Source organism: Bombus pascuorum, chromosome 9 (genome assembly GCF_905332965.1).
Source record: "Bombus pascuorum chromosome 9, iyBomPasc1.1, whole genome shotgun sequence".
In the NCBI taxonomy this organism is placed as follows: Eukaryota; Metazoa; Arthropoda; class Insecta; order Hymenoptera; family Apidae; genus Bombus; species Bombus pascuorum.
Genome location: NC_083496.1, coordinates 5,175,403 through 5,191,809, shown reverse-complemented (window position 1 = coordinate 5,191,809; position 16,407 = coordinate 5,175,403). Strand labels below are relative to the sequence as shown.

General features: G+C 49.7%; 1 protein-coding gene across 2 annotated transcripts; it reads right to left on the bottom strand.

Moving 5' to 3' along the window:
• Positions 1–287: 287 nt before the first annotated feature.
• On the bottom strand, positions 288–12,261 carry LOC132910857 (homeobox protein OTX2-like). 2 transcript variants are annotated; one of them, XM_060966950.1, is made up of 7 exons: positions 11,300–12,261; positions 5,064–5,411; positions 4,768–4,919; positions 2,636–2,820; positions 2,278–2,398; positions 1,988–2,194; positions 288–1,907 (listed from the first exon to the last, which is right to left on the bottom strand). In XM_060966950.1, exons 2-7 carry the CDS (start codon positions 5,317–5,319, stop codon positions 1,806–1,808), a joined length of 1,023 nt encoding a protein of 340 aa, XP_060822933.1. In that variant the 5' UTR covers positions 5,320–5,411; positions 11,300–12,261; the 3' UTR covers positions 288–1,805. The 2 variants fall into 2 exon arrangements, with proteins under 2 accessions (XP_060822933.1, XP_060822934.1); XM_060966951.1 differs by having other exon boundaries at positions 5,079–5,411.
• Between the last annotated feature and the right edge of the window lie 4,146 nt (positions 12,262–16,407).

Genomic DNA, 16,407 nt, shown 5'->3' with positions numbered 1-16,407 from the left:
CTCGCGGGGTTCACGGCCGATGCCCTGAATCAGCCTGTTGCCGCTAGATGGCGCTCTAAGTCGGCCTGTCCAACTAGTTACCGACGCGTACGCCAACGGTTCTTGTCCACGATTTAGCGCGCGATATTCCCAATTCAAAAACTCCGATCGAAACGAAATCGCTAAGCGCGGTTGCCTGTTTCCACGAAATGGTTTCGGATCGTGCAAAGTTTAAGAAAGAATATTTCGAAAGTAACTCGAGAAAGAAAGTTGGGATGATGCGAAGATGATCGAAAGAACGATAAAGATTACAATTCAAATTTGATATATTATTTCATACATCTTATTACACGTACGTCGTTGTTGTCTCTGTCGATAATCGTAGTATCGTTATCGATAATATTTATAATAACAACCTAAACGACCATATTACTTACATCCCTACGTTTACTATATCCTTTTTTTTTTTTCTTTTTTCGTCACTTTACATATTGATTTTTATCTCTCGAGCCCTTTGTTACGTATAACGTATCGACCTCTGCGTTGGTCGAGGTGCCAGTGATTGCGCAAGTGAGTAGTGACATCTCGTTTCTTATATCGACCTTAGCGAAAAGGCTCGAAAAAGTGAAAATATAAATTTCGCCTAGCACTCTGTGTTGAGCATGCGCGCAAATTTTTTTTCTTTTTTTTTATTTACACAGTATAATATTCAAAGTAAAACGAATTAAACCCCCCCATCATAGATTTATACGAATACTAGAATTAAAATAGCGACCTTTGGATAACGACCATCATCCTCGAAATATCCTATCGGTTCGTAATTACTTTTTAGAAAATGGTACATATGTACACAGATGATCAGCATGTTCTCGTGTATATATTTATATATAACTTATGTACACGGTACGTGTCATGGTATTCGTACACGCGCATATCCTCACATAACTTTTGTTTCTCGAGAAATCTTTAACGAAGATAACGAAGGGCCGACATTATTTTGCCGTTGCTTTTTGCAAAATTCTACCTAACTACGTTGATTCTTTCAAACGGCGCAAGCCTATGTATATTATATACATCGGAGTGTCTCCCTGACACCGAAAGGTTCGATCCTCTCGCGAACGATTACCTTTGGCACGGTATACAATTTGAAAATTCGTGATTTCGCGCAACAAGATACGTTCGGTGGATGAATTCCCGTGTACAAACGGTATCACATGTGTGTAACACACTGACTGTAAGCGGGTGGGGGAGGGTGGGGGGAAAGACGATGTAACGCGATCGCTCCACTCCCTCTTGCCCTTCACGTCCGAAATGCTCTCGTCGATCCCTACTCTCGAGATGACTAGGGTAATAACAAGCGAGCGTACATACAAAGAACGGAAAGGATTCGTGATAATTGTCATCAAATTGCACATTTTAACGTAGAGGAACGATAGATCGAATATACGAAGTACCAAGTTGCATCTGGTTAAATCGAAAGTTACGTCGAGATAGCTAATTTTAAACGGTTGACGTTCCAAATACATCGCTCGTTCGCTTTGTTCGCGTTACAACCAGTTACTTAGCTCGTACTCTCGAAACGAACACGCCGTTTTAAATTCGACTACGTGATTCATTGGAACGCAAGAGAACGGATACGGCACTCACGAGCCACGCGATAAAGTACCGAGGTTCAACGATATGTCTAACACGAAGGGGACTGTCTTTGGCCGTGTTTCGCCTACCGATAACAACGATTGCCATTGACTGTCAGAGTAGTCCGTTTAGCTATTGTCGATGATATGTACCGAAGCCTTGATGTTTCCATCAACCGGCGACTCTGCGATTCACTTCCGATCGCCCCATCCGGCGCTGTTATAAAACCAGGACGAAGCGCTTTCGTCTCTCGTTTTACTCCATGTATTGTCTAAACTGCTTCCACCACCATCCTACGCATAATTCAAAGAATTTTCTTCGTGTATGTAGCAAACGATAGATTCTTCGGTTCGAGTTAGATTTTCGTGCTTACCACGACGTTTAATTGATGCGAGGCGGGAGAAAGATAATCCATATTGGTGTAATAAGAAGAGTAATTCTGGTAGCACTGTTGTTGAGACGTGGTTGTGGTCCACGCTAACCTCTGATGGTCACCGGGGAATCCTCCGCCGCTCTCCGTAACAGCCGGACTCCAGATACTACTGCTACTGCCTCCGCTGCTGTACACCGTTCCCCCTAACTGAAAAGCCGGCAACTCTCTGAAGCCCTTATCCACCGCGGGTAAAAAGTTTTTAGGGAACGTGTTTTTGGTCGATAACTTACGCTCGGTGGGGTCGTACTGGTAGCCAAGAGCAAACTGGTTGCGCTTCCTGCTGGTTTGTACTGAGGAGAATCCCTCAGAAGAGCCGGGGAGCTGGCCGCTGAACCACCTGTACCTCCGCTTCTACACAAACGAATTAGAACTATAAAAGACGGATGTTGCAAATCGATACTCGATAGAGTGGAACGACGCGAGTATCTTCGAGAGTGATAATTTGAGACGCGCTACGCCGATCGTCATCGTTCGATCGCCTATTAATCATTGCGTTCGTATTGAAAAAAATTCTCTTTTCGTGAAATAAAAATGACGACAGCTCGAGCTTTGTATGGAAGAGATATATCAAGGTAAAGCGATATTTACAGAGGTGTTGTGGCAGGCACCGCCGCAGCAGGCGTGGGCGTGGTAGCAATCGAAGGACTTTTTCCAGAGGGCGGATTGTTGCTTGGATTCCCGGTGGGCTTTTTCGACCTCGGTGCTTTGTCCTGTTGTTGTTGCTGTTGCTTCTGTTGCTGTCTGCACTTGGCCCTGCGATTTTTGAACCACACCTACGGCACGCGCGATTTAAAACTCATAATCGTTCCATGGAGGAAACGCGAATATTCGAATACGCGTATTTTGTCCGATGAGACACGAAATATCCACGTTTACCTACTTTTTTTCGATAAATGGCTGAAAGCAGCTTTCGATTCATATTTATTCTCGTTGAATCGCGGCGAGGTGCAGGTCTCATAGGAAACGAGCACGGAATGGTGTACAGAGCTTTCATAAAGCTGGCGTAATAGCCAATTATAAGGGAATACAGCACCGATGCAACTATCAATTACCAATCAAGCCGGCTTCGATAACACGGAGAGAAAGCGACGCGTATCATACTTGTTCGCGTCAGCTGATGCAACGAAATGACAGAAGGCAAACAAGTTGACGCGAGGGCAAACTTTCGCTAATGGAATAATTTTGCCAGCTTCTGATTTTTCCTCCCAACTCAGATACCGCACGCGCGATTCTCGTTATCATCCACTTTGACTATCGGTCCACGCTTTCCATCGATACTACAAGATTAATGCGCGGATCACATCACCGACGACGATGGCAAACGAGATCAAAGTTAATAGTCTGCAAATCGTTCGACGAACGTTCCTACAAGTTCCATAGTCATCGTTGCCGACGAACGGCGGCAGGGTTCGAATTGCTCGTAATTATTTAATTACGAGAAACGATACTTTGATCGCGGACATCTATCGACGTTGATTTCGCTGTCGGAGTACGCGACAGACACGGTTCGTCCTTCGATCCGTCGTTCGCCCTCCTAGATTTCCAGAACGCGAGAACGACCTTTGCAGAAGGAGAAGGAGAGTGAACGAAACGGCTGGAAGAACGAAGAGGGAGAATAAAGAGACGAGGAAAAGGGAGGGACGAAGACGGGGGAGGGGGAGGTGAGAGCAAGGAGGAGAGGGAGAGCAGAGAAAGAGAGGAGCCTAGAGAAGCCCTGCGCGATCAATGTTAGAAGCGGAGAGGTGAGCTTGGGTTTCTACGGATTTTCTGGGGAACGACACGAGCAACCCGCGTTCTGCCACTGAAGCTGCTCCCTGGTGTATGTTCCTACGTACTCTATACGAATTCCCCAGTTTTAACCCATCCTCGTTGCGCCGCTAAAGACTTTGCTTTGTCTCGTCGCCTCTATAATCGCGACATGTGGAGAAAATCTTACGATCGATGTAGAGAAAAAAAAAAAAAAAAAATAAGAACGAACGACTAACGCAAAGATGGGTGTTATACGTGCACGTAGAAAGCTATTAGGAGACCGTCAGATTCGACGGGAAGCGCGATCACGTTGTCCGATGGTTTGGTTCAATTGAAAAGCCGCGCAGGGGTCAGAAAACACGAGTCGTGAAGAGAATGTTCCGGTTTTGCAGTCGAGGACGAACGTGCGCAAGACTATGGACCCGGTTGGACCCATTCAATTCATTTACGGGGCTGGGACCAGGTGCGTTGGCCCGCAATTGCGGATGCAGGGCGCCCTTTCCGCCCGTGATGAGGGTGGAATATGCACGGACACGTTTTCGGAGATTGTTGGCTTCGAAAGTCGATCCGCACGACACGAATTCGTTCGTGACACTGTAGCAATTCGACGATTCCACGAATCGTTGTACGTCATTCAACCATTTTTGTCACGGAAGTTTCCTTTTTCCATTCGGTCAAAGCTGCCGAAACAGTTCGGAAAGCGTTCTAGACCGATGGAATTCGATGGGAATTTTTTTCTGCCAACGATGCGAACGCATTTTCGGGGTAAACCTAGTAACTTAGTTAACACCCCGTGTCCAGGAAACACGAGCGTTCGGTAAATCGATGTTGCGTACGAGACACTACTACTATCTGCATGCCGACGCTACAACCCCTCGGTAACGAAACACCGACCAACGTCTCCCCGTATCGTTTCGTCGCTTGCAGAAACCGACATACTCGCGCCTTGCTTTAAAACTATTTCGACATACCTGCACTCTCGACTCTGGCAGATTGATCTTCATCGCTACTTCCTCCCGCATAAAAATATCCGGGTATTTGGTCTTCGAGAACAGTCCCTCGAGAACGTCCAACTGCGCCCGGGTGAACGTCGTTCGCTCCCTGCGTTGCTTTCTTGGGTTACCTTCAACAGAGAACATTAGGATCGTGATACATTTGCGTGCGAATCTCACCACTCTAACGAGTATCGTTAAAACTAATAATAATTACGATAGTAATTTAATTAAAACGATCTATTAGTAGTATAGAGAGAATGAGGGGCACTCACAGTAGTAGGACTCACCGGCGGGAGTACAACCAGGGTAGCCAATGGTGGAGTGAAGTGCCTCGATAGGCGGCATACCAAGAGCGCTGACGTAAGGGTTGGTCTTGAGGGCGCCGTAGGGCCCGGCCGCGGATGCCCCGAAAGCGGCGGGCCCGAATAGATCGGAGGCCGAGGTGGTGGAGGCGGCGAGGCCCCCGAGATCGGTGGCGCCGGCGCCCCCGCTGCAGCCGGATGTACCGCCGAGGCTGTTCGGCCACATCACCACCCCCTCGGCCCCCACCACGACCACCCGCCCGCCTCGCGGCCGAGTCTACGCAAACCTCCTCCGCTCCTCGCAATTAGCTGCTGTTTCTGAAATTCAAATTCACAACACGGTATTTGCAACAGGCTAATCGCATCCCCTGCCATTCATCGTTTCTATAGCCCAATGTGGCAGCGGAAACGTCTAAATGGCCGTGGAAATCGATCGTTTGCGCGCTCGTATCTACAACGTGATCGTAGCGAAATTCCAAATTCTTGGAAAACGATTATTATCGGGTAAAACTCAATCATCACGGAGGAACGAACGTCTCGCGTTAAACGGAAATCGTGGACAATGGAAAGCTGCTGGCCGGTATATACGAATATCGAAAGCGATCGCCGGACATGGAAATAAGAACGACGCGGTTGACAGGTGGCCACGTCGGATAATCCAAAGAAGATGCAACACGACTCCGTCATTTTTCGAAGATGTTCCCTCTCTGCCGATGACCCCGTGCACGACGACGCGGTGGCTAATTCCGAAAACGTGCCGTCCTCTCGAAAACCGAGAACGACGTCGAAAAGGGGGTGAGACCGCGGATGTTTCGAGATACGCGTCGTAGCCTTTCCGTTTCACGTTTAGCCGCTACTTAAGCCGCGTTTTATCCTCTCCGATTACAAAGTCAAGAACGTCGGTCTATCGGTCCCATTCCTCTCGCCTTTCGATCTCGCATCCTCGCGTCCAGACTTGTATTAATTTATTTGTCTTCCCATTTATCACGTCCTCGCGTCTCGCATCTGCAGCGGCGTCGCGTCGGACCATCGGCAATATCGTTCCTCGTCGACGTCGATGCGTCCAAAGCGGGGAGAGGCTGCCGCCTAGCATGTGTTTCGGATTAAGGTAAGCTAATCGCCCTGTAATTAACACGTGCAACGTGAAAAACAATCGGATGACGACAACGGCGAGGAAGGCGACCAACTGTCGTCTCGAAATTGCTCGTTGCTGGCTCGCGAAACGAAGACGACACCGGTCGGTCCGCGTGAGAAAAACACTCGCCGAACTGACACGCGTATACAGCAACGAAGGATTTCTATTTGCGGCAGAAGCAATTTCCCGGTTCGCCGTAGATCGCGTTTTCAATGGTGCACTTGCTCGAAATGAAATTTCACATCGATAAATCCACTTTAACGAAGCATTGTTTCCATTTGGATGGTCGTTGCAACGAAACTACAAGTTTCGTACGAAAGGAACAACGACGCGTGAAGGGTGCTCATCAGGGTACTCGTACGATTACTCGAGCGAAAGTTGCTTCGCTCAAATATGGATGAGATACTCGAGTGGCGCTCGATCCTCGCAGTATATCGCGACCCGCTGCGTTCGTGATCGCGAAACCCGCCTTACCGCGGGTAAAAAGCTTCAGTTGCGGATTCGAAGGAAGTGAAAATTTCGGTCGATCATAATTCATCGGTTGACGAGTTATCCATCGATGATCATTGATTCGAAGAAAAAAAGAAAAGGCGAAAAGCACAGAGGAGGTTGAAGCGTTGTTCGAAACACAGTATAGTCGCGACAACTTGTCCGTTTAATTACGTTCTTTGCCGGAGATCCTTCCTCCGAAATGAAGTTTCAGCTCGGTGAAAGAGAATCCATAAAGCACGAGCTTCCCCGTGACGCCTCTTTCCCGGCACGCTATATTAAAATTTGGCTCACTATGAAAAGAAGGCCAGCGAAGAAAGGGCGGCTGCTCTCGAGGGTCCTCGTGAAGTAAGTCAGGCGCGAATCTCTACCTTTGTGCACTGCTGCGCTTTACACTAGCCACAAAGCACTCGTTACAAGCCAGCCGACGCGACGTATGGCTGAGAAACGTGCAAACAATCATGGGTTGGCGATATTCGGTGCCTGGATTTTTCCGCGATTCACTCGGCTCTTCGTGGTTTCTCGCGCTGGACGAGCCGCGTGTCGCGAATCCACCGATACCGGCACAAACATTTAATTTAAACGAGCGGTTACGAGTTGGAGAAACGATTTTAATCGCGGCTGACCATCGACAAGGGGGTGGTTTTCGAAACAAAGGCTAGCGCCTATAGGGGAGCGCGACTCTATCGCGAAGCTGCCACACTTATTTACACTGTCGTGATATTAAAAGTACGCCGCGAACGCGGAACGTCGAAAAGGGGATGAGGTGCTCGAGAATTCTCTCTAGTCGCGGTAGCCAGAAGTAGTCTCTTTATCTTTGTGCAGTTCGGCGCACAGGACAATGCACTTGTTACAGACCGCCAAGTGTGGACAAAATGCCCAAGTCACCACTCGATTGGCCCTCGAGGGCACTCGAGTAGTCTACGACCCTGCTGTAACGCAAAGGCAGAGAGAAACGGTGCGAGTCGGAGAAAGATGGAGAGCTTGCCTTTTCCACCCCCGATGAATCGATCTCCCGCTGCAACCAGTCACCCCCACCCTCGCCCTTCGTCAGTTCGGCCCTACTGCAAACACTTTGTGTTACCAATCGACGTATATACCGGCACGTTGTCCCTAATGACTGTTAAATCCCCATTATTGCGTATCGCGTGTGCGCGCTGTCTCGGGGGTTGCGCCTACGCGCTTAAGAATTAGAAACGCGAATATTCGACGGATAGTATCTGCGAATGCGATGATGGCCACGTGCGCCTATCACTCGCCCTCTCCTTTCCTCCAACCGAATTCCGTCAAACGTGCGGAAGCGTTTCTTCGGCGTCTAATTAATCGCGATCGGATTAAAGGAAGCGAAGGTGCGTTGGCGAAAGTATCGAGAGCGCGTATTCGCTGAAACGGTGAATCTTGGATGGAGCAGGAGCGATTTCTGGCAAATGGCTCGCGCAAATGTGGTTGCGAGGCAGCGTAACGCGATCGAAAGAAGAAATACAGCGGACTTGGAGAAGTCTGCGAGCAGAATTTCCGCCGAAGTTATATTCGGCCGCACACAAGAAGCGACTCTAGCGAAGCTACCGCGGAAAGTTAAGTTCCGGCCGCATTGTTTCCAGGAGTGTTTGCACACAACCGCATTGTTCCTGAAGAGCACTCTCTCGCTCCGGGCGTCCACAATGGACGTGTACCGTACGTCGTCGTATAGTCTGTGCGTGAAGAGGAGGGCGGTGCGCGCTGGTAGCACCAGAAAAAGCCAGAAAGTACTCGTCGCGTATTAACCGATTTTACCAAATATGCATTTCAACGACTCGTTGCTGCCGACCGCGATCGTTATTGCAAAATCTCTTCCCGTTTTTCCCTTCGAACGACGGTCGGAATCGCGTCACGAGGTGTCGGAGCGGCGGAGCGTCGTGGATGTCGCCGGAAAGATTGCGTTGCGCTTCCAGAGATCGTCCTCCGGGAAGAAAAAAGATCGCGTCTTGCTGCTTCAAAGTCGAGGGCGGGCTTTTCCACGGAACAAAAACCTGTCCGCGGGCGTCTTGTACAGAATCGCAGTTGAATACCTCGGCTAAGAGGTGGTATCCACGTAGTCACGAGGAAACGTTTCTTCGCCGAGTCGCATTCAATGCAATTTAGCCCGAAGGACGCCGTTGTTGTGCGTTCATTGAGCGTAAAACTTAATTCCCGTGGAAATACCATGAACTAGACGTATATATGTATGTATATAACTATCTTCGAAGCTGTTCTCTCACTTGGATAGTTGGGTTTTATTCTCGGTTGCAAGAAAAAACATTCCAATGGGGTTGCGCTACCCTCTTCTCCCGGGGGATCAGCTCTTCCTTTTTTTTCTTCGCGTTCTTCCGTTTCCTTTCTTCTTTTGCTTTCATTCTTCCCGTCTTCTTTCCACGACGCGACCAAACTTACCGATCATCGAGCCAATTTCGACAAGGTTCCTGTTCCTCGCCGTTCACGCGGCGGTTGCGTCTTCTCCGCAGCTTCGTTTCCACCCGCATCTTCGCGCCATCTTAAAACCAATCACACGTGACACGATTCTTTTCTTCGAACTCGTCGACGATCGAGATTAGCATCTTCGTTCTCGTTCTCCTTCGTTCGTTCGTTCGTTCGTACTTCGATACTCGAACGTTTCCCAACCGTTTACCACGTACTATCGCTGCGTTCTCTCCAACAGACGCCTTCACCTCGCTCTTAAATTTTTTACGTCCGTTTGTTCCACAGGAGCGGCAAAAAGGAACGATATAACGTCCTCGATACATTGCGAAAACCTGATGCCGACTAGAATTCGAAGCGTTCTCCGCTCACGGGAAGGATGTTTCACCGCGTATGCACGACGAGGAGACGAAGGTCCTCCTCGTGGAAGGCGGACCTTAACCGGGAGGGAGGCAAGCCAAGAAGATTACCGTAAGCAGATTATTTCCGTGGAAATCCTGCTGGCCAACTCTCTCGACACTCTGCCACGGTCGAACGTTTCGGCAACCGAATTGTCCCGTGGAATCGTTTCCGCGAACGGACGTTCCGTCGCGTCCTCGCGATTCGCGCGTGATTTCCTTCGAAAGCCCTGTCGGTGTCGTTACAGGCGTCCGCGTTACCACACGGTGTTTCAGTTTCGCTCGATTCGATCGACAACGAAATCGGCAGACTCGTCGTACGTAACGCGTTGCTATCGTTCATGCAACGAGACAAACTCGGTACATTTCTAGCGAGAAGAAGTTACTTTTTCACGCGATTTGCCAATCGTTTAATGGAACAGTGACGCGAGAAAAAATACGAGCGGATTAAATTTTTTATGACAACGTCGTGTGGTTATTTAACTGCGAACCGACAACGGGGAGAAAATACCCGCTAACCGATACCGGCTGTAATTAATAAAACGTGTACCGACGCTTGCGTGCAACAACGCTACCGATGGAATGTTCTTCTTTTTTTTATCGGCATGTTATTTCATATAAAAAGTAAAAAGATGAAACTACCTATTTGTAAATTGTATCGTTTTGTGGAACGCTGAGTAGATTCTTCGATGGTATTTTTTTTTTTTTTTTTGCAAAACAGTCGAAATGCTCAGTTTTCGTCGGAGTGCTACGTTTACCGCGAGTATCTATTATATGCATATAGTTGCAGATATTTTTTATTTATTTATACATATATATATATATATAAATACACGGGTAGCTGGAAGTTGCAACGCGCAGTTATTTATGAATCAGTGTAATTTGCCAGTGTTTTTTCGTGATTCGGGAAAAAGTTCTCTCGTTGTTTGGGAATATTGCAGGGCACGTTCGTCCGCGGATTTATATTCCCTCTTTGGTTGAATGAAAGCTCGGCGTACGCCTCGCCGATTAAATGCCGGCATTTTCGAGGTTTTCGCGCACCGCAGCGTCCGAATTTGATTCCATTGGTTGGGTTTTCCCCGGCCCTCCGGCTATCTGTCGCTTTTCTTTTTTTCCATTTACCGCGAAAAGTAATCGTACAGATAACCCTACGTCTATAAAAATTGATACCGTACGATTCTCCACTCCTGTCTCCTAGAGACATTCCGTGGAAAAGATTTTCGTAGCCAGCCGCGAATCGATCGTAAGTCGAAGCAATGAGATATTTATCCATGCGAAACGTAGCTTACGATATCCCGTTCGAACGTTAGAAACCAACGACTACAGATATTCGCACGCGTAAATTATCGTCGTTCACCTTGCGAGCGAACTGTGCTTCGTAAATTGCGAGATTCCGACGTACTCGCGAAGGGAAGCCCAGTCGCTATTACGAAACGAGTAAACATCCGATCGATAAACGAACGTCGTTGGTGATTCTTGGTCACCGTAACGCGCTTCGTGTCAGCGTAAGCGTTCGCGATTCCTACGTCGCGAATATCTGCATGATTTTTCTTTTTCTTTTTTTTTAAATCACACGCGCGACCTCTCATCGATACGGTCGACACGATGAGCGCGATATTACTCCGGGAATCGCGGCGAACGAATCGTGCAGCTTTCCGGGGTCGTTCGATCGACACTCGCGGATGACACTCGCGGGGCGGTATGCGGTCGCTCGAGGCTGCTCTCCGGGTGAAAATAAACAAGGTACTTACCCGTGGATCGTAGAAATGGTCGGAAGCGACGTCGGCGACGGTGTTCTCGTTGCTAAAGGGAGTAATCCTCGATGAAGAATCGGGCTGGATACGAGGTGGAGCCGGTGACGCCGGTGACGTTCAGCAGGTTCGAAAACAAAGGTTAGGTATCCAGTGGTTGATCGGTCGCACGGCACACACGCTCGTCGCTACTGCCGCGACGTTTCGCACTACCGAGGATGCCCGATAGAGTATATCACGAATATGTAGACCGATAATGACTATTCTATTCCCTAATCCGGCCGCGTCTCTGTCTTTTTCTCTTTCCGTTCGCGGGATCCCTCTCTCTGTTTCTCGGCGGTCGGCACTCGTTCCGTTCGTCGCACTGTCTTTCTCGCTCTCTCCTGCCGGCAGCGTTCCGTGTGCGGGATGTGGGACAAACCCGGGACAGATGGACAGGGATAGACGGTAGGTAGAGAGAGCAGCGAGCGCGGCGGCTATTATAGCAGGAGGGCGTAGGAGAGCCCAGCTCAACTTTTCACGAGAACTTTAGTTGTTACGGATCGCTCTCTTGGCCGAGGGGTTATGCGCGAGGGGGGCGCTCGCTCGGTCGCTTGGCTGTCGGCGCGGGAGACCGGACTACGTACCGGTCGAGGGGGGAGAGCCGAGGGGGAGTATCCAACCACGGTAGGGGATGAGGTACCGTTCGAAGAGGGGGTAGTTGTGCCAACGAAGGGAAGGACGGACGAACGATGGAGATGGAGAAAGAACGAACGAGTTTGGCGATGGTGAAGGAACGAGACGGAAAGTTGGCTGCGTTTGCGCGGAGAAAGAGAAGGAACGCCAGCCCGAATGGGAAAGAGAACGCGCGCGAAACTGGCTCGGATAGAAAGGAGTAAGGGTAATCGAGGGAGAAACGAAGCTACGCCGAAGCAAAGTGCGAACGAGACGAAGGCCCGACCGACGTCGAACAGCGTCTGCTCGTGGAAAGTTGGCGTGGCTAGGGCCGTGGCATCGAGACCTAACCAAAGTAGTGGGGAACCAATGGATACGGCCCGCACCAACCAACCTAACCAACCGCGATGGCAACGCTTCCTCACCGTTACGACGCGTTACGTACAGTCCGTCTCTAAAAATATATCCGAGCTTCCAGTTCCTCTTCCCCTCCCTTCTTCGCCCCCTTTCGCTCTTTCCTTTCTTTCTCTTTCTTCCATCTATCCGGAAAAGATACGCGAATAGATTCTAAATGGAAGAAAATGGACGGACCCTCACCGACCGATCTTCCTCCGGGTGATCGGTCGCCTCGCGAACAACGTCGATCGCGACGCGAGGATCGCGTTGCTTTTTCCAGGGGGGCAGGGTGGGTTAGGCAGCGAGGGGGAAAGAACGATCGCGGATCTACGAGACGAGACGAATCGCTGACGATTAGCAGAGGATCGAGAACGCGGTTGTCGAAGGAAGCGGATCGAGCGTCGTAGCGAAGACGAGTTTTTTTTGGTTCGACGACAATAACATCGTCTTGCAAGGCGACGAACGTCTGGTTCGCGCAAACGGGGACGTTCATCGAACTTGGTGTTGGCGATTCTCCGCGTCGTTGTATCCGTCGAAGTCGAAACGTTCGCGGTTAATCTCGTTATACAGGCAAAAGAGGAACCCGTTCGACGAACGCGCCAGCTAGTTATCTTTTTCTCGAAACGTCAATCCTCGACTGCGATACTCTCCTCCTTTCGTTACGCCCTGTAGCCAGGTGATAGCTACATAGCTGGGCGTATACCCACAACATAGCAATTTAGCTTGCTCACGTGCGAGCGGTTAATGCTCTTACGGGATTTCGAAAAGATCAGCCAGCATTACTATGCTATTAGCGTAGCTAAAACCGGCTTGCTTCCATAAACCTATACTAACATGCAGCCACTTTATTCACGCCGGTCCATTCATGAACTCTTAGCCAATTTTCCTCATTGACCAATTGACTCGTCGCGCGACTCGCCGCCACGTGACACGCGCGCCTGGACCACCCAAGTTTCTTATTTTTCGCACCGGTAACTCGCCGACGACTCGTTGGAAATCCGTGTTTTGACTCGACATCAACCACCACACGAAAATGACCGTTTCTTCGCCATTCGTTCACCTTGCACGCCTCTTTTCCTTCTCGTTTAAACGGTTTCTACCTCGAGCGAGTCAACGTTATTACCAGAAGCCTTACCTGCCACGTAAAGAGTCGAAGAAACGTCCCTGTCGCTAGACGGATCTGCGCGTATGCTCGAAAATACGCAGAGGAAAACGACGAGTTTCGTACGATCGTCGCGGCTATAATTACGTTTAAATCGAGAAAAAAAGATACTAAATACTCGTGTCGATTTCGCGTCAAATCGTACGATTATGCATAACGCGTCGAGGTAAGAAACGTTCACGCGGCTAATATCGGTTAATCGCTGATAACGCGAATAGCGACGGTATCCTATTTTGCGATGTCGCGTGATTACGATTTCTCCGTAAATAAAGCATCGGCGCATAACTCGCGTCAACGGCTTCAAGTACCTCGAACGTCATCGAACGACGCGTGGACGACGCTTCGGTTGGGTTTCATGAAAAAAATCGCCAGCTCTATATCAACGCGAAATCAGTATCGGAATGTCCGCTACTTTCGCCGTGTATTTTGACGCGCAGCCAGCTCGTTACGGCCACTGCATCGAGCAAACGTTCGCGTCCTCGTTATCTTGTGCACTCGTTCCGCCGCGCCGATTTAATTATCGTAACGCGGCGCTCAAAGATTATTACAAGCGTCATCCAACAGCGCAGGATTACCCGAGTCGTGCCTCGTTCTGATTTAAAAAACGCAAGAGAGTTCGTGTGCTCCGTCTGTGGGACGATTCGGTGTAACGCGAGTAATTCTTTCTCGTGAATTTTCGTCGAACGGTCGAGAAGAGAGAGGACGCGCGACGAGACGAAGGGCGACTCTCTCCGAGGCGCGATTCTGATCGGTAAAAGAAGGATAACAACGGATTTCGAGGTGCGGCGATCAGTCAGGAAACCTTCGGACATACACAATCAACGAAGGGCGAGACTCTCGTTAAGCGATCGATGCTCGGCGTCCCGTGGCACACCGCGAAAGCACATTCGTACGAGGCTTAAAGTACTCTGCCAGGTTTTATATAGAATGTAGTTCATGCTCATCATCCCGAAGATCAGCCGGCTGAGCCGTTCGACAAACGGTTCGAACAAAAAGCACCGAAAAAAGACAACTCGGTGCAAATAACCTTTGCTACGTTCTCCGACCTTCCCCCCCGAGCCTCTTCCTCTCTCTGTCTCTCTCTCTCTCTCTCTCTCTTTGCCCGCCTTTCCATCCCTTCCGATTTCCCTGTTCTCCCATCTGTTTTCCTCTTTCTCTCTCTCTCTCTCTCTCTTTTCCTCCTTTCTGTCTCCGTGTAGCTCCTTTTCATCCCGTAGCTTCTGATAGTACCTAGTTGCCTCCCTCTCTGGCTCGCGGTCTCGCAAGGCACGGCTCTTTGACGAATAGAGAAAGACGGACAGAGAAGACAGGGAGAGAGGGAATTTGAAACTGAGGCAAGCCGCTTATGAGGCTTTCGTGTAAATCACCGGTGAAAGTCACCGAGTTACTAAGTCAATGAATTACTCCGTTCGCCGACCGAGTCTGCCGGGGTCACACACGTCTCGGGGTTACAGGGTATTATCGGCAATCTTCGCGATCAAATCACCGATCGAGGGGAATATTTTTCGATCGCAGATGCCTTACGACGGACCGAACGCCTCCGGTATTTTCCCAATGGTCTGGTCTCGATCGATCAGAGAAGACACTTGTCGTCCAACGTTTCGATGTTAATTGGATTCCACCGATGGATCCTCGGTGTTAATCCCGCCGTGGATTATCGTCCCGAGATCTTTTATCAGACATCTCGTCGGTACCGCTTTCGTCGTCCGACTACCGTTCGATCCACCGAATCATCCATCGTAATGTAAATTCGATCGACTGCACCGACACGACCCAGTCTATTACGCGCATTATGCGCCCGTGGAATCCTCGCGCGACGTCTCGTCAACCAACAAATCCCTCTACCTACGGCGACAACGAACGCCATTGATAGTGATTGATCGCGCACCCGTAGATAGAATCGCTACGAAGGAAAAGTCATGTTCAGGTGGATCTCGAGACTCGCTTTCGGACGGATTCCGCGCTAGATAGACCGGCTTTTCTTCCGCCAGCCGCTTTTGCTGGTCATCACGAAACGCCCCACGGGAGTCATCGACGGTCGCAACACGTTTCGTGTCGCAGGTGTTACGAGAAACGCCAGGAAAATCGCGTTCGACCGCCTGACAACGTCGAATTACGCGCAAAAGCAACGTTCGATCGGTCGACGATATCGAATCTCTCGTGCCAAGAAGACGTTTAACTGGTTCGGGTCAACTGGCGCAACTTGTCCCTTGATCGACGTCCGTTTGTAATTCGATTTCTTCCAAACAATGGCCGATCTTGGAGCGGAGCCCCTGCGGAGGCCTCGATCCCGTGGCCCATTCACGTAATTCTGCCGCGTAATACTCGCGGGAACCGAGATACCGATCGGTCAATAAGAAATTGATTCTCGACAGTCACCCGCGTCACCGTCCTCGGCCTACCACGAGCTCCGATCTCCGTCCAACCACAAGTATATTTTAACGTAGACCGACCAAACCGTGCTTCACCGCCGTTCACGAATTTGAACCGTAATGTTTCTTTCTTCGTTGTTGCGCGTAGCAACGAGAAGAACGGAAAGGAATAATCGCAAAGAAAAACCCGGCTGCTTTAAACGAATCCTGTTGCGATCGCGGAGACGGCCATAAATCGCGTAATACCGGAGGCAGGAAGAACGGCCGAATAAAGGTGGCAGAAGTGGGTGTTCCGAGGGCGGAATCCACGTTCCCACATTTATTATCCTTGAAGTCAAACCGGGACTAACGAGTTTTTGATCGGCGCCGTCCGTGTCGGTCTATAGACACGACGGCATCGGTACCGTCCATCTATGCCTACCTGCTTCTCGATCTCTTCGCCTTTGTCCACGGCCTCTTCCTGTTTCCATTGTCCAAGAAATCCGGCATTCCGCCGAACGGGAAGAAGATTTCCTTCGAACAAA

Coding starts and splice junctions, on each gene's coding strand:
- LOC132910857 (XM_060966950.1), bottom strand. CDS start 5,319: ATGTGGCCGAACAGCCTCGGCGGTACATCCGGCTGCAGCGGGGGCGCC. Junction 4,920..5,063: donor CGCCGGTGAGTCCTACTACT/GTGAGTGCCCCT, acceptor TCTCTGTTGAAG/GTAACCCAAGAAAGCAACGC. Junction 2,821..4,767: donor TGCCAGAGTCGAGAGTGCAG/GTATGTCGAAAT, acceptor CGCGTGCCGTAG/GTGTGGTTCAAAAATCGCAG.